The following is a 14,816-nucleotide window of genomic DNA, read 5'->3' as shown; positions in this document are numbered from 1 at the left end:
GAACTATCACTTAGAAGTTAGATCTATAAAGTTGAGTGGCAACTCTAGGGCTTCTTTCATCTTATCTCTTTGCTTACATGTCTGCCAGTACTGTTTCTTTGTACTTCAGATAATGATAACTCCGGCCTGAAGTCATCTTTAATTCATCACAGCCCATGGGGTCCCAGAGTTCGACCCTGGTCGGTGAGTTTTGCACAAGAGTCATCAGTACTTCAGCCCTCCCTGCTCCCTTCCTTGGAAGGTTCTGGTTCAGATCCTCGGGCTAGCCTTCGGAGGGTTGGGCCAGGAGCATCGTGAAAGTGAAAACCGAGCTTCCTCAGCTCTCTGCTAGAGTAGCCTGGCATTCACCCTGAGAGCTGAGTAGAAAATGAAGCCCGTTAGCAGCATGTGCTAATATGTAATTGTCTTTTTATGCTCTGTTGTGGAGAGCTTTCAGAAGAAGCACTCAACAGTCTTTTCAATTACACTAAGTTCCATTATGTAATTTAGCTAAATTGCCATTTATGGTTGTTTGGATTATATTCATTATTTTAAGAGCTGTTTATTTATTTATTTATTTTTTTGGCCACACCAACAGTGCTCAGGGAACCATATGCAATGCTAGGTATTGAGTCAGGGTCAGCCACATGCAAGGTAAGTGCCTTATGCCCTGTATTATCTCTCGGCCCTGTTAACTATTTTAATGTACTATTTAACTATTTTAATGACAGCGCCTGGCTGTCTTCACTGGAGCCCCTCAGAGGGGGTGGGTTGAGTTTCCCTCCCCTCCCCGAGCAGAATCCCCGCAGCCAAAGACCTCCAGAACCCAGGCACCGCCATGCTCAAGGCCCCTCTCTACATGTTCGGATGCGCCTCACGCATGAAGGAACCGGCAGAGAAACGCAGGTGTGTGGGACCTGGGGCTGAGATCTGCAAGCCTGCTCGGATTGGGACTGGACCTCTTCCGCCCAGATCCCCCATTTTCTAGTAGCTAGGCGGTCACACCCAGAAACTGCCTCTGGCGCCATGTAATCCCACCAACTGTCAACATCCAGAGACTATAAACAAGCTCTGCACGACATCTTACAGCCTACTTTTCCCTCTCAGAGAACCTGGCAAGCTACCGAGAGTTTCCTGCCCGCATGGGAGAGCCTGGCAAGTTCCCCGTGGCATATATTCATATGCCAAAACCAGTAACAATGATGGGTCTCATTCCCCTGACCCTGAAAGAGCCTCCAATGCGGCATCATTGGGAAGGACAAGTAAAGAGGCTTCTAAAATCTCAAGCCTGGGATGAATGGAGAAGTTACTGAGACCGAGAAAATCGACATCAACGGGATGATGATGAATGTCCATTAAATTTTTTAAATTAAAGCACTGTGATTCACAAAGTTATTCATGGTTGAGTTTTAGACAGAAGTACAGTATTGCAGCACCAACCCCAGATTCCCTTCCACCAGTCCCAGGTTCCGTCCCATATCCCCTGTCCCCTCTAGCCCATCCTCTTGACATCCATACAGTGGAGTGCTGTGCAGCTGTAAGGAGTCACGTACATCTTTTTAGATTTGGTTTTTGTCAGAGGAACTTACAGAAGCACTGAGCGAGGCCTCCAAATCAAAGCTGGTGATGGTTACAATAAGCCTACGTGTTGCTTAGACAAGTATAGTTGGTCTGTGTCCATACATAGTTTTGATTTTTAAGCTTTAAGTTATATAAAATAAATGTTGATTACTGAGTTATTTTAAGACAGATCCGCTTGTGGCCATCACTTAGGTTAGTATGTAGACCGGAGGTTTCCAGATTTACCTGGCCTCCTGCCCTCTTTCAGGGGGAAAACAAAATGACTCAGTAACCCCCTGGAGCCTTGCAGCCTGCAGAGCGCCCCTCCAGTTGCAACTGAGCTATTGCACAGTGCCCACCAGGGGGCAGTATTGCTGCTTTGGGAGACAGCTTTAGATCCTAGCCAGCTGCACACTCAGCCCTGAGTCTGAATGCATTCCCATTATCTCTTGATAATTTGGTTTCATTTCCATTTTCATATGAGAGGCCTTTGTATATCCGGTCTTTCCTCCCTCCTCTCCCCCCAACCCCTTATTCTTCCCCCGCAATGAAACATTTGTCAATGAATTTGCGTTTCTGATCCTATAGAGATTCCCAGCTCCCAGAATTGAAGTGATTCTGTCCACATGGTGTATGTGACATTCCTCTGCATTCCCAGGAACGGGGCAGTGGACCCGAGATGTCCTCAGGTTTAGGCAACACCAATTCAGGCGACTCTGTTTCTGAGCTGGTGGCGTGTTCTTTGAGCGGCTCATAACAGGCGTGGCATATGCCTTGGAGACCACATGCTGTGACATGCATGGAGGTGTGGGACTTAGGGTTTCAAATTGGGCACCCAAAAGAGAAAAGGAGACACTCAATGGCTCTCCTGTTCCGATGTTTCTGGCTTATTTTAGAGCCCATGCTTGTAGTTGCAGTGTAATATTTGAATCCTGACTAGCCAGGACATTTCTCTAAGTTAATCTGTTAACTTCTGTTCTACGTTCTCTTAGTACTGTTGTAAGAGAAATCCTTACATTGTATTAGTTTCCAAAATATAATTGGATATCCTTGAGTGTTCGCCAAGGATACTTGGTGCATTATGAACTTAGGGAAATAAAAATTCTTTTTTATTTTTTGAGTGTGGGCACACTTAGTGGGCAGGATCACAGGTGGTACTGGGATTTGAACTAGGGCCCTGGACCATAGCCGCAGGAAGGCAAGTTCCTTAACTTTTGTGTTTTTTTTTTTTTTTTTTTTTTTTTGCTTTTTGGGTCACACCTGGCGATGCACAGGGGTTACTCCTGGCTCTGCATTCAGGAATGACTCCTGGCGGTGCTCAGGGGACCATATGGGATGCAGGAAATCAAACCTAGGTCGGCCGTATGCAAGGCAAACGCCCGACCTGCTGTGCTATTGCTCCAGCCCCAAGGGCCTTAACTTTTATACGGTCTCTTTAGCTTCAGAAATAAACACTCTTCCATGTGATTTGATCTGTTACATTTATTTTTATAAGATGTTCAGAATTTCCAGTTTTGTCATAGGAAGATCCTGAGTCATCTCTGATGACCTCCTAATGTGACAAGATGTTCCCGCCTCATCTTATACATTTCCTGCCCTGTTTTTGAAGACATATTTCTTTTGTCTTTGTCTTCGTCCTCTTCCTCCTTCTCCCCTTCCTCCCCCCCTCATATGGGATGCTGGCGACTGAAGCCAGGTTGACTGCATGCAAGGCAGGTGCCCTATCTGCTTTAGGATCGCTCCAAGCCTCACTTTGATTTCCTTTTGCTTCCCAAGCAGTGTTCAGGGACCTGGGACCGCTCCCAGGAATTACCCCGCCAACTGGGCTGGATGGCTCGATGCGCCGGCCCAGCAACGGTGCTGTTTCTTGGACCTGGTGGAGCTCAGGGGACTGTGTGGTGTCCTGGGATCAGACGGGCCTCCAGCATTTTGCAAAGCAGGTGCACTAGCTCTTCGAACTCTGCACTGTCCCACGGCCCATGACACACCGTTCTGTCCCCGGGGTGTGCCTGGCTTTGCTTGGTGCCCACCGCCACTTTCTCCCCCATACCAGCAGCCCCCAGGGTATGTTGCTAGTGTGTTTCCATACTGCTTGTTCTGGAGTCATCTCGCTAAGGACAAGGGTATGCTTTCAATATGGAGTGGCAAATCGAGTTTCAGTCTCAATTTCAGAAAATTAGAATTTCAGGTTTTCTTTTTTAGGGACTCTAATTATCTTGTGTATCTGCCAGTTTTGCTTGGAGTTTTTTTTTTTTTTTTGGTTTGGGGTCAATTCTATTTCCAATTTGTTAATGATCTTTTATTTTGGTGCACGCGTTTTTCTATACGTCCAGGTAAATCATATGTAAATTAGGATACTTTGTGTTACGTTTTTATGGTCTCTTTCTTGTTCTGGCTCTGTGCTTAGAGGTCATTCCTAGTGGTCCTTGGTCCTTGGGGAACTATCTACAGTGTGGGGGTTTGAACTGGAGTCAGGCGCCTGCAAGATAAGTATCCATAACTCTTGTCCTCTCTCAAGCCCCAGCTCTGCTCTGAGGGATCACTCCTGGCGGGGCTCGGGAGGACCCTCTGGGGTGTCTGGGATGCCAGCGTGGTCAGCTGCACGCAAGGCAAGCCCGGTCCCTGCTGCTTTTCTCTCCTCCCTTCCCCTTTGGAAAAGCTTTAATTAGCTTAGTATAAGCTGGTCACTAGCTTGCACATGGTTCCTGCACATACTTAATAATTTGTCAGCTCCGACAGTGGCTGGACATCCTGTTTGTGTTGTACTTTAATAGGGATGACACTGGAGTTTTTATGTTAGAATTTGATGTAGACTTGAAAGTATTGACTCCGTTTTTTATTCTTTTTTTTTCTTTCTTACAAGTATCTGCCTTTTCTTGTCTTCCCTTTCTCCAAGTACAGGCTGTGGGATATTAACCCTAAGTTAGGCTTCACCAGTGAACTGATTTCCCTCCCCCCAGAGAAATTCACAATGCTCGTGAGAGCACCCCTAATCCAGAGTTTAACCTTTGTGCTTTAGCTCTCACTGTTACATTCCCCAAGTTAGTCATGGTTACTTGTAAGTCAAGACTGGTGATTCTGGACTTTTTTTTTCTTTTTGGGTCACACCTCGCGATGCACAGGGGTTACTCCTGGCTCTGCACTCGGGAATTACCCCTGGCGGTGCACAGGGGACCATATGGGATGCTGGGGATTGAACCTGGGTTGGCCACGTGCAAGGCAAACGCCCTACCCACTGTGCTATCGCCCCAGCCCCTCTACTTTATATTTGTAGTGAATTGCTTGCTTTTCTATTCCCCTATAGCCTTTTCACTTTTCAATTTCGAGCAGTGTTCTTTGCTTAAACACAGGAAGACCATTAATGCTATTCTCCTAATATTTGGGAGCTGATTGACTGAAATATATCTACTCCTGGGCATTCGTCATAATTATTTGACTGAGGCTTCAGATGCTGTAGTTCCTAACACCCCAGAAAGGGGGTTCCTCACTGTGGGACTTGGATGGCCCTGGGGCAAGCAGCAAAGCTACCCTGGAATCAAAATGGAACAGTTAAAAAGCATAAGAGCATGGTCTTGATGGTCATGTCCGTAAGAGACAGGACCCCTCTGGGAAAGAACAAGCTGAACAGGTTTGAGGACCTAGTCTGAGATATACGGTAAAGCCCTTGGAGACAAGAGAACTAAGTTTTGGAATCTGTATCTCTTAACTGTGTTTATCCATATCACCGCAAGTATTAGAATTGTAAACTTAATTGTTTTATATTTACTAGGGAAAGAGAAAGTACAACACTTGTCGCCTCTGGGCTAATTTTTCTCATATAGCCCCAAGAGACAGTGTCTCCTTGAGTTAATCCCCTCAGAGAATCGTCTTTGTCGAAACGCTTGACCTCTGTAAATGGTCAGTCACACCTACAGGCAGTCCTATAGCTTGAGCTCCCTCAGATGTTCTAGAAGGATGCCAACAGCTCTGCATTAAATGGGACACTTTGAACTCACGAAGGGCTTTGGTAGGATTTTCTTTTTTAATGTTTTTTAAATTTTTAAAAAAAAATTATATTTTTTACAGACTTACAACTTTTTGTGCTTGTATTTCAGTCATACAATGCTCGAGTACCCATCTCTCCACCAGTGCTTGTTCTCCACCACCGATGATCTCAGTATCCCTCCCACCCTCCCACCCCACCCCACCCCTCCTCTGTGGCAGGGCGTTCCCTTCTGTTCTCTCCTTTTGGGTGTTGTGGTTTGCAATAGAGGCACTGAGTGGCCATCATGTTTGGTCTATAGTCTATTTTCAGCACGCATCTCCATCCCCTTTGGGTCTTCGAACCACGCTTTACCTGGTCTTCCCTTCTCTATCTGAGCTGCCTTTTCCCCCAGCATGTGAGGCCGGCTTCCAAGCCTTGAAGCCAACCTCCTGGTGCTTATCTCTACTATTCTTGGGTGTTAGTCTCCCATTCTGTTACTTTATATTCCACAAATGAGTGCAATCTTTCTGTGTCTCTCTCTCTGACTCAAGGTAGGAATTTTTTTTTTTTGAGCTTTCATTTCATACTACCTTCTCTCTCTTATTCAGAGAACATCATATCCCGTTTCATTGTTCTTTTGTTTGGTCTTGGGTTCAATGTACACGGTATGCAGTATTCCATTCTATGGAGTTGTGGCCATTATATCAAAATTTCAGTTTCTCTCTGAGTTTATGTCAGCAGGCTTTTGAGTGAGGGAAACTCCTGTGAACACGACGTAATGAAGGTGAGCTGATCCCGCAGACTCGTGCTTTGGAGTATGAGTGGGAAAGTCAGTTTTAAGTACAGAAATATTCTGATACAGATAGGGACCAAAAAGGCATCCTCAGGTGTATTCTCGCTCTCTCTGTCTCTCTCTGTCTCTTTGTCTCTCTCTCCCTCTCCTCTCTTTCTCTCTGGCTTTTGGGCCGCACCTGGCAGTATTCAGGGCTTACTCCTGGCTCTGCACTTAGGGATCACACACGGTGGGGCTCAGGGGATCGTAGAGGGGTGCCAGAGACTGGACCTGCATCGGCTGCGTGCAAGGCAAGAGCCTTGACTGTTGATCTCTCTCTCTCTCTCTCTCTCTCTCTCTCTCTCTCTCTCTCTCTCTCTCTGGCAGCTTCCTTTGGTTCTGGCTAGTTAGACCGTGAAGTGGGGCCCTCTTCATGCGGGGTTGGAGGCTCATCTCAGGGCCTATTCTCCCCGCTTGAGCCCTCCTGGGTGTTTCCTGCCAGCTGGCGGGGGACGCGGGTGTGCAGTGCTGCAGGAGCAGGCCCACGCCTGCCAGGCTCCGGTCAGGGGAAAGCACGCGGGAAGACCACGCCCTGCAGTGCCCCCTGCTCTCGGCCCTCCGCCCTGGCTGGACTCTAGCCGTGGATCTCTGCGAGGTGCCCTCCCTCTTCCAGTCTTAGAACCGAAAGAGCCCGGGGTGAGGTGCTTGCCTTTCGTGGGCACACAAGGAGGTGGGGGCTGGGCTGAGAGGAGCTTGTGAAAGCATGAAATGTTTGATTTTAAGATTTCAGAAGTGGCGGCCATCTTGCCATAATCAACAGAGAAGCGGCAGGCATTCTGGTGAGCAACGTGGCCCGGAAAAATGCTCCAGACCCGAATTGGGGCCAGCAACACCGGGGAGCTGGAAGGAGGAGGTGCCGCCAGCACACCTTCTCCAGATGGAGCCCTGGCAACACTGAGCAGCAACTAACACGGCTCCAGGATTCGGGACTGGGACACATCCGAGCCGCGCGGCCACTAGTGTGGCCACTCGACCTTTTCTAAAACCTGAAAACATACAACTTTTAATGGAAAACTAATTATCAAATGCTTCCTTATTAGTGGTATCTTGTTTGGGGGTATAACTCCCACAACAATAGTGAGTTTTGTGTTGAAATATAGAACGTAATCAAGGTGAAGAGAAAATGAAGTGAAATTCATCAGTTAAATACAGTTGGGGTGGGGGCGGGGGGTATACCGGGGATTTGGGTGGTGGAATATGGGCACTGGTGAAGGGATGGTGTTTGAATACGGTATAACTGAGACATAAACCTGAGAACTCTGTAACTTTCCACATGGTGATAAAATTTAAAAAATATAAATTAAAAAAGATTTCAGAAGTGGGGGCTGGAGCACAGCGGGGAGGGTGTTTGCCTTGCACTTGGCCGACCCGAGTTTGATTCCCAGCATCCCATATGGCCCCCTGAGCACCGCTGGGAGTTAATTCCTGAGTGCAGAGCCAGGAGTAACCCCTGTGCATCGCTGGGTGTGACCCAAAAAGAAAAAAAAAAAGATTCCAGAAGTGGACCGTTTGGGGAGTGGGGTGGTCAGATGCTGAATGTAACTGGGAGAGAGGCGCTGATTTGAGTTTTGTGCTGTCCGTGAGGTAATAACATATTTTCATATTTTAAAATACTCTACAGAAGCCGCACCTTAAAGTATAATAAGCAGAGTGTTTATTTAAAATTACTCTTAAAAAAGTTGTTTACAGAGATGTGGATTTACATAATTTGGCGACAACATTTTAAAAATGTACAGGCTATTTCATATTATTGCACTTACTCTTTTAATATATAAGGCATTTTATATTACATAAATAAAGGATAATGGATATTATCATACAATAGGTGTGGTGCCACTTAAGTCAACCATAAAATTAAATGAGATGTGTATGGAAGGAGAGAAATGAAACCCCACCTACTTCACGGAATAGCTTTGCAACTATGATTTACATGTTATAACACATATTTACCCTCATAGCTTATTGTGAGTGATGAGTTAGAAAACAAGAACAATGAGAAGTTTTAATAGGACAATACCATTAGTGTTCACTTCAGGAAGTGTGAAAGTAGACTAATCAGAAACACTAGCCATGCCTCAAACACTGAAGACAAAGAAATAGTTTTCTATCTCCGGGTCAAAGACAGCTGAGCTTTTGCTTCCTCCTGTTTATTCCAGCTGTCAACCAGGAAACGCTTCTGGCAGCCCCCCGTGGGAGGGGCTGGTGCCTTGAGTTAGCCAGCGGTCTGTAGAGCTCTGAGGACGGGGGTCTCAGAGACGGCCACGCCTGTGGTTTGACAGGATGACGTGTTTCATACTAGGAGGCACAGCTGGAGGCGTGGAGGCAAAAAAAAAAATCGTTGGCAGCGTTGATTCTATGGTCTCCTTGTCACTCAGGCAAGAAAGCAGAAACCACAAGACGGACCCCAGAGACTGAACAACCATCGAGCATGCACCTTGCACCGACCCTACCTGGGACTGGAGTGAGTGCAAAGTCAAGGTTAAATGAATCAGATCTTTCTAGCTAGTTCGGCTACTACATTCTCGTACATAACCTGTGAGAAGAAATGAGCGATCTGGACTCACGAGACCCTAGCCAGAGCCCTCTGGGGAGGTCGCTGGGGGCCAGCCCCGCAGAGTTTCATGAGGACCGGCCATTCGGAAAAGGGGGAGGGACAGGGGATGGGCTAAGGACCTACACGATCGGGGTGTAATGAGCTCTTTTTTTTTTTTTCAAAGCCATCCCCAAAGCTATAGGTTAAGGACAGCTCCAACATAAAACCTGAGCGTCATCGTGCATGCAAGCATGCAGTATCGCCCCCCAAAGCGGTAGGTGAAGGGAATCTCCAACATAAAACCTGAGCGTCACCATGCACGCAGGCATGCAGCTCGTCCCTCCCCCAAAGCTGTGGGTTAAGGAACAGCTCCAATGTAAAACCTTAGTGTCATCATGCATGCAGACATGCAGTCTCGCCCCCAAAGCTGTAAGTGAAGGAAGTCTCCAACATAAAACTTATTGCGTCGCCATGCATGCAGACAGACATGCGATCTTGCCCATGTTCTGGGCGTCCATTAGCGGGCCTGTGCACCCACACTAGTTAGCTTGGCAGAGTGACTCACCCCTTGCTCTCCATTTTCTCTTTTTTCTTTTGGGCTAACTCCTGGCTTAGTGCTCAGAGGTTGCGCCTGGAGGTGCTCAGGGAACCGTGATGTGCTGGGGGTCGAAATCTAGGTCTCCCACATGCAAAGCATGCGTTCCAACCCACCGAGCTCTCTCTCCGGCCCCTCCATTTTCTTAACACTGGCTCTGGTAAACGGAGCTGCTCAGGGTTTGGAACTGAAGAAGGTGCGATGTGAGGCGAGAAAAGCCAATTTTGTGACAAACGGCCCATCTGATGCTGGTGGGAACAGCTACTAGGAAACAGCTCATGCTTCCAAAGGAGAAAGCGGCTCACGCAGGGAAGCATGTTTGGCAAAACAGGAAAATGGCAGAAACTCCAGCCGCTGCCGAGCAGGGTCATTACACCCAGGTCAAGAGAGATCCAGTCGAGATTTTGCTTTTCTTAAGCTTGTGTTGGGGTGGGGTGGCACACGTGTAAATAAAAAGGTCCCCCAAAGGAGTATTTTAAGCTCTTCTATTGGTCTGTAAATAGAATGCTGATGTTTAGGAACCCAAGGATGCTAAAAAAGATACTTGATCTCTACAAATTTCAAATTAATGGGTTGGAGAGCGTTAACATATCGAAATGGAAACTCAGTGACATGTCTCCTGCCTGCTTTTGTGTTGGCCACGGTTGAATTTCAAGTATGGATCTAAGACGAGTTCCAAAATAAGATGCAAGGTGCTTTCAGGGCGGGAACTTCTCGTTCGCTCCCAGCAGCGAAGTTCATGGCTATTGAGAACACTGGACTGCACTGTTTTTCTATAGAACAGCCTCGTGACTTTACAACTTACAAATCATGATCGACACTTCATGGGGATCAGTCACCCACGGAGTGGAACTCTGCACCTGTTGGTGGCACATTAAACTCACTCTTTAAAAATACCTCTTTCTCTATTTTGCTTTTTCATTTGTGGGGAATTCCTGAGCTCAGACTAACCAATTAGGTCATCATTACATAATTCTCCTTTTTTTTAAAATTTTTTTTTTTAAGTTTCTTTTCAAGGTATAAGACAGACCTACAGCTCCTCTTCCCAACGGGCTGAGTCTACAATCATTCTAGGATTTACTTATAAAATTCTATAAAACTAGAGTCCTTTTCATGGTGGCATTTGTGTTGCCCCCGTGACTTCAGTCACTCCCTGACTGCCCGGCTGGGTGGGTGGGGGGGAGGTGGCGAGGAAGATGCAAAGGTGTCGCTGTGTCCGACGAGGGGCGCACCACATCTTGTCCCCCATCAGTAGAGGCAGGGGAGAGGCACTGGCCTGGGGGATCCAGGTATGAGGCTTCCAGGTGTCGGCTCGGTCAGGGCTAAGCCAAGACCTGGAAGTTTTTGACAGTCCTGGCTGGAAAAGAGTATCTGTTGTTTTTGGGGGGTGCGGTATTGAAAGACGTCCTTCTGGTCTGCTAGCTTAAGAAGGGAACAAAGACGAGGAGGTTCTTAATCACAACAAAACAAACAAAAAAAACCAGAACAGAACAAGCCCCGCCTGCCAGCTCGATTCAGGAAGAATTCCGGTGCTTTCTGATCACCAACTGCACAGGCCCCTCGGGGACAGACTTCATAATATTCCAGGCATCGAAGTGCATGAGCCCCACCAGGGGCTTCCCATTAATGGCAAGAATTTCATCTCCAGCTTCTATTGTCCCGGCTTGTTCCGCGGCACCACCTGTGAAAACAAATGCAGGCTACCAGCTGGGTCCGCGATAGGCGTCACTGTCAGTGCCAAGGAGACTGAGAGTGGTGTGTCCTTGGGATGGAAAAACACCTTAAGACCTACAGTGTGTATACGCAGAGAAAATAAGGCTGTAAAATGCAATATGTTTAATCCAGATCCGATCAGAACTACAAATCAACAACGACAAAATAAATGGGGCCAGAGCGATAGTGCAGCTAGTAAGGGTGTTTGCCTTGCACGTGGCCGACGTGCCTTGCACATTCAATCCCCAGAATCCCATATGGTCCCCACTACTGCCAGGAGTTAACCCCTGAGCATTTGAGCATTGCCGGGTGTGATCCAGAAAAACAAACAAAAAAAAAAGACACAAAATAAAGAAAATGTTGGACAAGGGAATTTAACTTCCCAAAACTATAGGGCTGGTAAGTAGAAGGAAAGCAGATTGAATTTCTAATGTAAACAAATCTGGGCTGACAGATCCAGGTCTGTGCATCTGATTACATACTTCTCTGTGAAGCAGATTAATTTTTGGGGGGGGGGCTTTTTGGGTCACACCCAGTGATAAAGACTGATCTTTTTGCATACGAAAAATAAATTATCTAGTAGAGTATTTAAAAAAAAGAAAATAGGGACTAGAGCGATAGCACAGCGGGTAGGGCGTTTGCCTTGTACGTGGCCGACCCGGGTTCGATACCCAGCATCCCATATGGCCCCCTGAGCACCACCAGGAGTAATCCTGAGTGCAGAGCCAGGAGTAATCGCTGTGTATCACCGGGTGTGACCCAAAAAGAAAATAAAAAGTAAATATAAAGTATTTCGATAGTATAGTATGCAAGTATATTTTCTCTGATTTAACATCTTTTCTAGCTTTCCAAGATGGCAGTAGATGGTAATCAGCTTCTATCAGTCAGGTGTGGGGGTCACTGCAGACTGTCAAGGGTTGGGGTGAGTTCAGGGCTCCCTACACCACTAACACAGTGTTCAGGGTGTTGTATTTTCCCTAATTACATGTCCTTGTATGTCTTGGAGTTAGTACATTGCAGATATCTTCTGCTCATCACATCTGCATTTATTTTTTGCTTCTGACTATTTTGCCACTTAGAAGCCAGATATTTTATGTCTACGATAGGTGATCTTTGCATTCGGGCTATAGTGTTTGGAGATAATGGTTATGGCCAATATATCGAAAATTCTGTTGATCTCTAAGTGGGTTTTGTCTTTTTCTAACTTGGAGGCCACACTCAGCTGTGCTCAGGGCTTACTCCTGGCTCTGTGCTCAGGGGACCACGTGCAGTGCCGGGGCTCTCACCAGGGCTAGGTAAGTTCTTCGTCTCCTGTACTGGCTCTCCACTCCCCACCCCCCTATTTTTAATGGACTCCCCCAGTTTACTGGTCTGTGGGTTCTTCCCACGGACGACAGAGCTCATGGACCACATCACAGCTCTACTGGAAGTGCTCTCACGCCGGTTTCCTGTTGGTCCCGTGCTCTGTCCTTCTGCTGTCCTGTCAAAGCACCAGAGCGCTCCGTTCCCTGTCCACCAGGTGCTGGAATCATCCACAGGATTCGCCTGGCTTGTGCTCCTGGGCCTTAGGAAAACAGTCTCTGCCCGGCTGGGAGGCAAACCCAAGCCTGGGTCTGCTCTATTAAAGACACTTGCGAGCACTCACTCAGTCTCAGCTCCTTGCTGGGCTCAGGCCCAGAAGCCCCCCAACCCCCACCCACACCCAGTGGTGCTCAGGGGACTATACGGGCTGCTGGGGATTGAACCCTGGTCAGCCTAGTGCAATGCAAACGCCCAGCCTGCTGTACAGTCACTCTGGCCAGGCCCAGCCTTTGCCCTGCAGTTTTGACCTTCCGCAGGCTCATCACCAGGAGCTGCCTTTCTGCTTGGATCCAGGGAAGATTATTTTATTTTTAATTTTTTTGGTTGACCCGGGTTCGATTCCTCTGTCCCTCTTGGAGAGCCCGGCAAGCTACTGGGAATATCCCCCCAACCCCGCACGGCAGAGCCTGGCAAGCTACCTGTGGCATATTCGATATGCCAAAAACAGTTGACAAGTCTCACAATAGAGGCATTACTGGTGCCCACTTTTTTTTTTTGCTTTTTGGGTCACACCTGGTGGTGCACAAGGGTCACTCCTGGCTCTGCACTCAGGAATCACCCATGGCAGTGCTCAGGGGACCATATGGGATGCTGGAAATCGAACTCAGTTCGGCTGCGTGCAAGGCAAACGCCCTACCCGCTGTGCTATTGCTTCAGCCCCCATACTGGTGCCCACTTGAGCAAAATTATGACTTTTTTTGGTCACACCCAGCGGTGCTCAGGGGACCATATATGGTGTCAGGGATTGAACCTGGCTGCATGCAAGAGAAGTGCCCACCTGCTGGACCATCACTCTGGTCCTAGAAAAGGTTTTTAAAGTATGGCATCATATATAAGAAATCTTTTTTTTTTTGGTCACATCCAGTGGTGCTAAGGGATCGTTCTTGGGGGTGCTCTGGAGTGCTAGGAGTCAGCTACTAAATCCCCGTGCTCTCTTTCCAGCCCACTAATAATATTTTTTTTTCATATTTGCCCTGTGGGCCAGGAGGGAGATACTTCTGAATTACGTAACTGCAGAAAAAGGGCACGAGCTGCAGACTAGTGCCTTCCGCGAGAAGTAGCAATGCTTGGCTGAGCAGCATGAGCTTCTTACTCGCTGACCTACTTACTTTGCCGTATGGTATGCACAGCAAACTTTCTATCTGGGCTTCAGACACTAAGTAAACGGCAAGAAATTAGCAAGGGAGGTGGAGATGTCACTGTGAATTTGAAGCCTCTTCATGAACTTGAATAATTCATTTTTTGACCGTGGAAGGTATTCATTTTTTGAATACCTTCGGGTTCCTGAGCCCATCAACTGTATTAACAACAGCTAAGCTTGGTCCCCAGACTCGCCTCTAAACAGGCACACCATCCTAACAGTGTCAGCACATGTGATTGGAGACACGGGTCACATACACACGTAGGCTGGCATTAGTAGGACAGTTAAACTCAGGAACCTGAAAAAATTTGTGAGAACTTCCAGGATCATCGAATGAGGATGCAGTTCAATGGTAAGTAGAGGCCTCACCTCTAAAAGTTCAGGCTAGAGGGGGAAATTTTTTTTTTTCTTTTTGGGTCACACCTGGCGATGCTCAGGGATTACTCCTGGCTCATGTGCTCAGGGATTACTCCTGGCGGTGCTCAGGGGACCATATGGGATGCTGGGGATTGAACCCAGGTCAGCCGCGTGCAAGGCAAACACTCTCCCTGCTGTGCTATTGCTCCAGCCCCTGGAGGGGAAAATTTGAGGTTAAGGCACTTGCATTGCATGCAGATGACCTCAGTTTGGTCTCTGGCAACACATATGGTCCTCGGTGCACTGCCAGGAGTGAACCAGGAGCAAGAGCCTGCAATGAGCCCCGAACACTGCCGGGTGTGGCCCGAAAACAAAAAAGTTTAACTGTTGAAGTTCATAAAGAGATGGTATATCTTTTTTATTTTTCCTTTGCGTCACACTTAGGGCTGGAGTGATAGCACAGCGATTGGCCATTCGCCTTTCACACGGCCGACTGGAGTTCGATTCCTCTGCCCCTCTTGGAGAGCCTGGCAAGCTACCGAGAGTATTGAGCCTGGCAAG

The 14,816-nt window shown here is 47.5% G+C and overlaps 1 protein-coding gene across 6 annotated transcripts in view; it reads right to left on the bottom strand.

Annotated features, from left to right (window-relative positions):
* Nucleotides 1–7,966: 7,966 nt before the first annotated feature.
* The window catches only part of PDZD2 (PDZ domain containing 2), a 411,092-nt gene continuing 404,242 nt past the window's right edge, over nt 7,967–14,816 (bottom strand). For all 6 annotated transcript variants that reach the window (XM_055146291.1, XM_055146455.1, XM_055146226.1 and 3 more), the window contains one exon: nt 7,967–11,144. In XM_055146291.1, the coding sequence (XP_055002266.1) occupies nt 10,978–11,144 (167 nt within the window). In that variant the 3' untranslated portion in view covers nt 7,967–10,977. The remainder of the gene's footprint in view (nt 11,145–14,816) is intronic.

The sequence above is a fragment of the Sorex araneus genome, chromosome 1, assembly GCF_027595985.1.
Source record: "Sorex araneus isolate mSorAra2 chromosome 1, mSorAra2.pri, whole genome shotgun sequence".
NCBI classification, from domain to species: domain Eukaryota; kingdom Metazoa; phylum Chordata; class Mammalia; order Eulipotyphla; family Soricidae; genus Sorex; species Sorex araneus.
The sequence above is the reverse complement of the archived record's forward strand: the minus strand, read 5'-3'. Positions and strand labels throughout refer to the sequence as shown.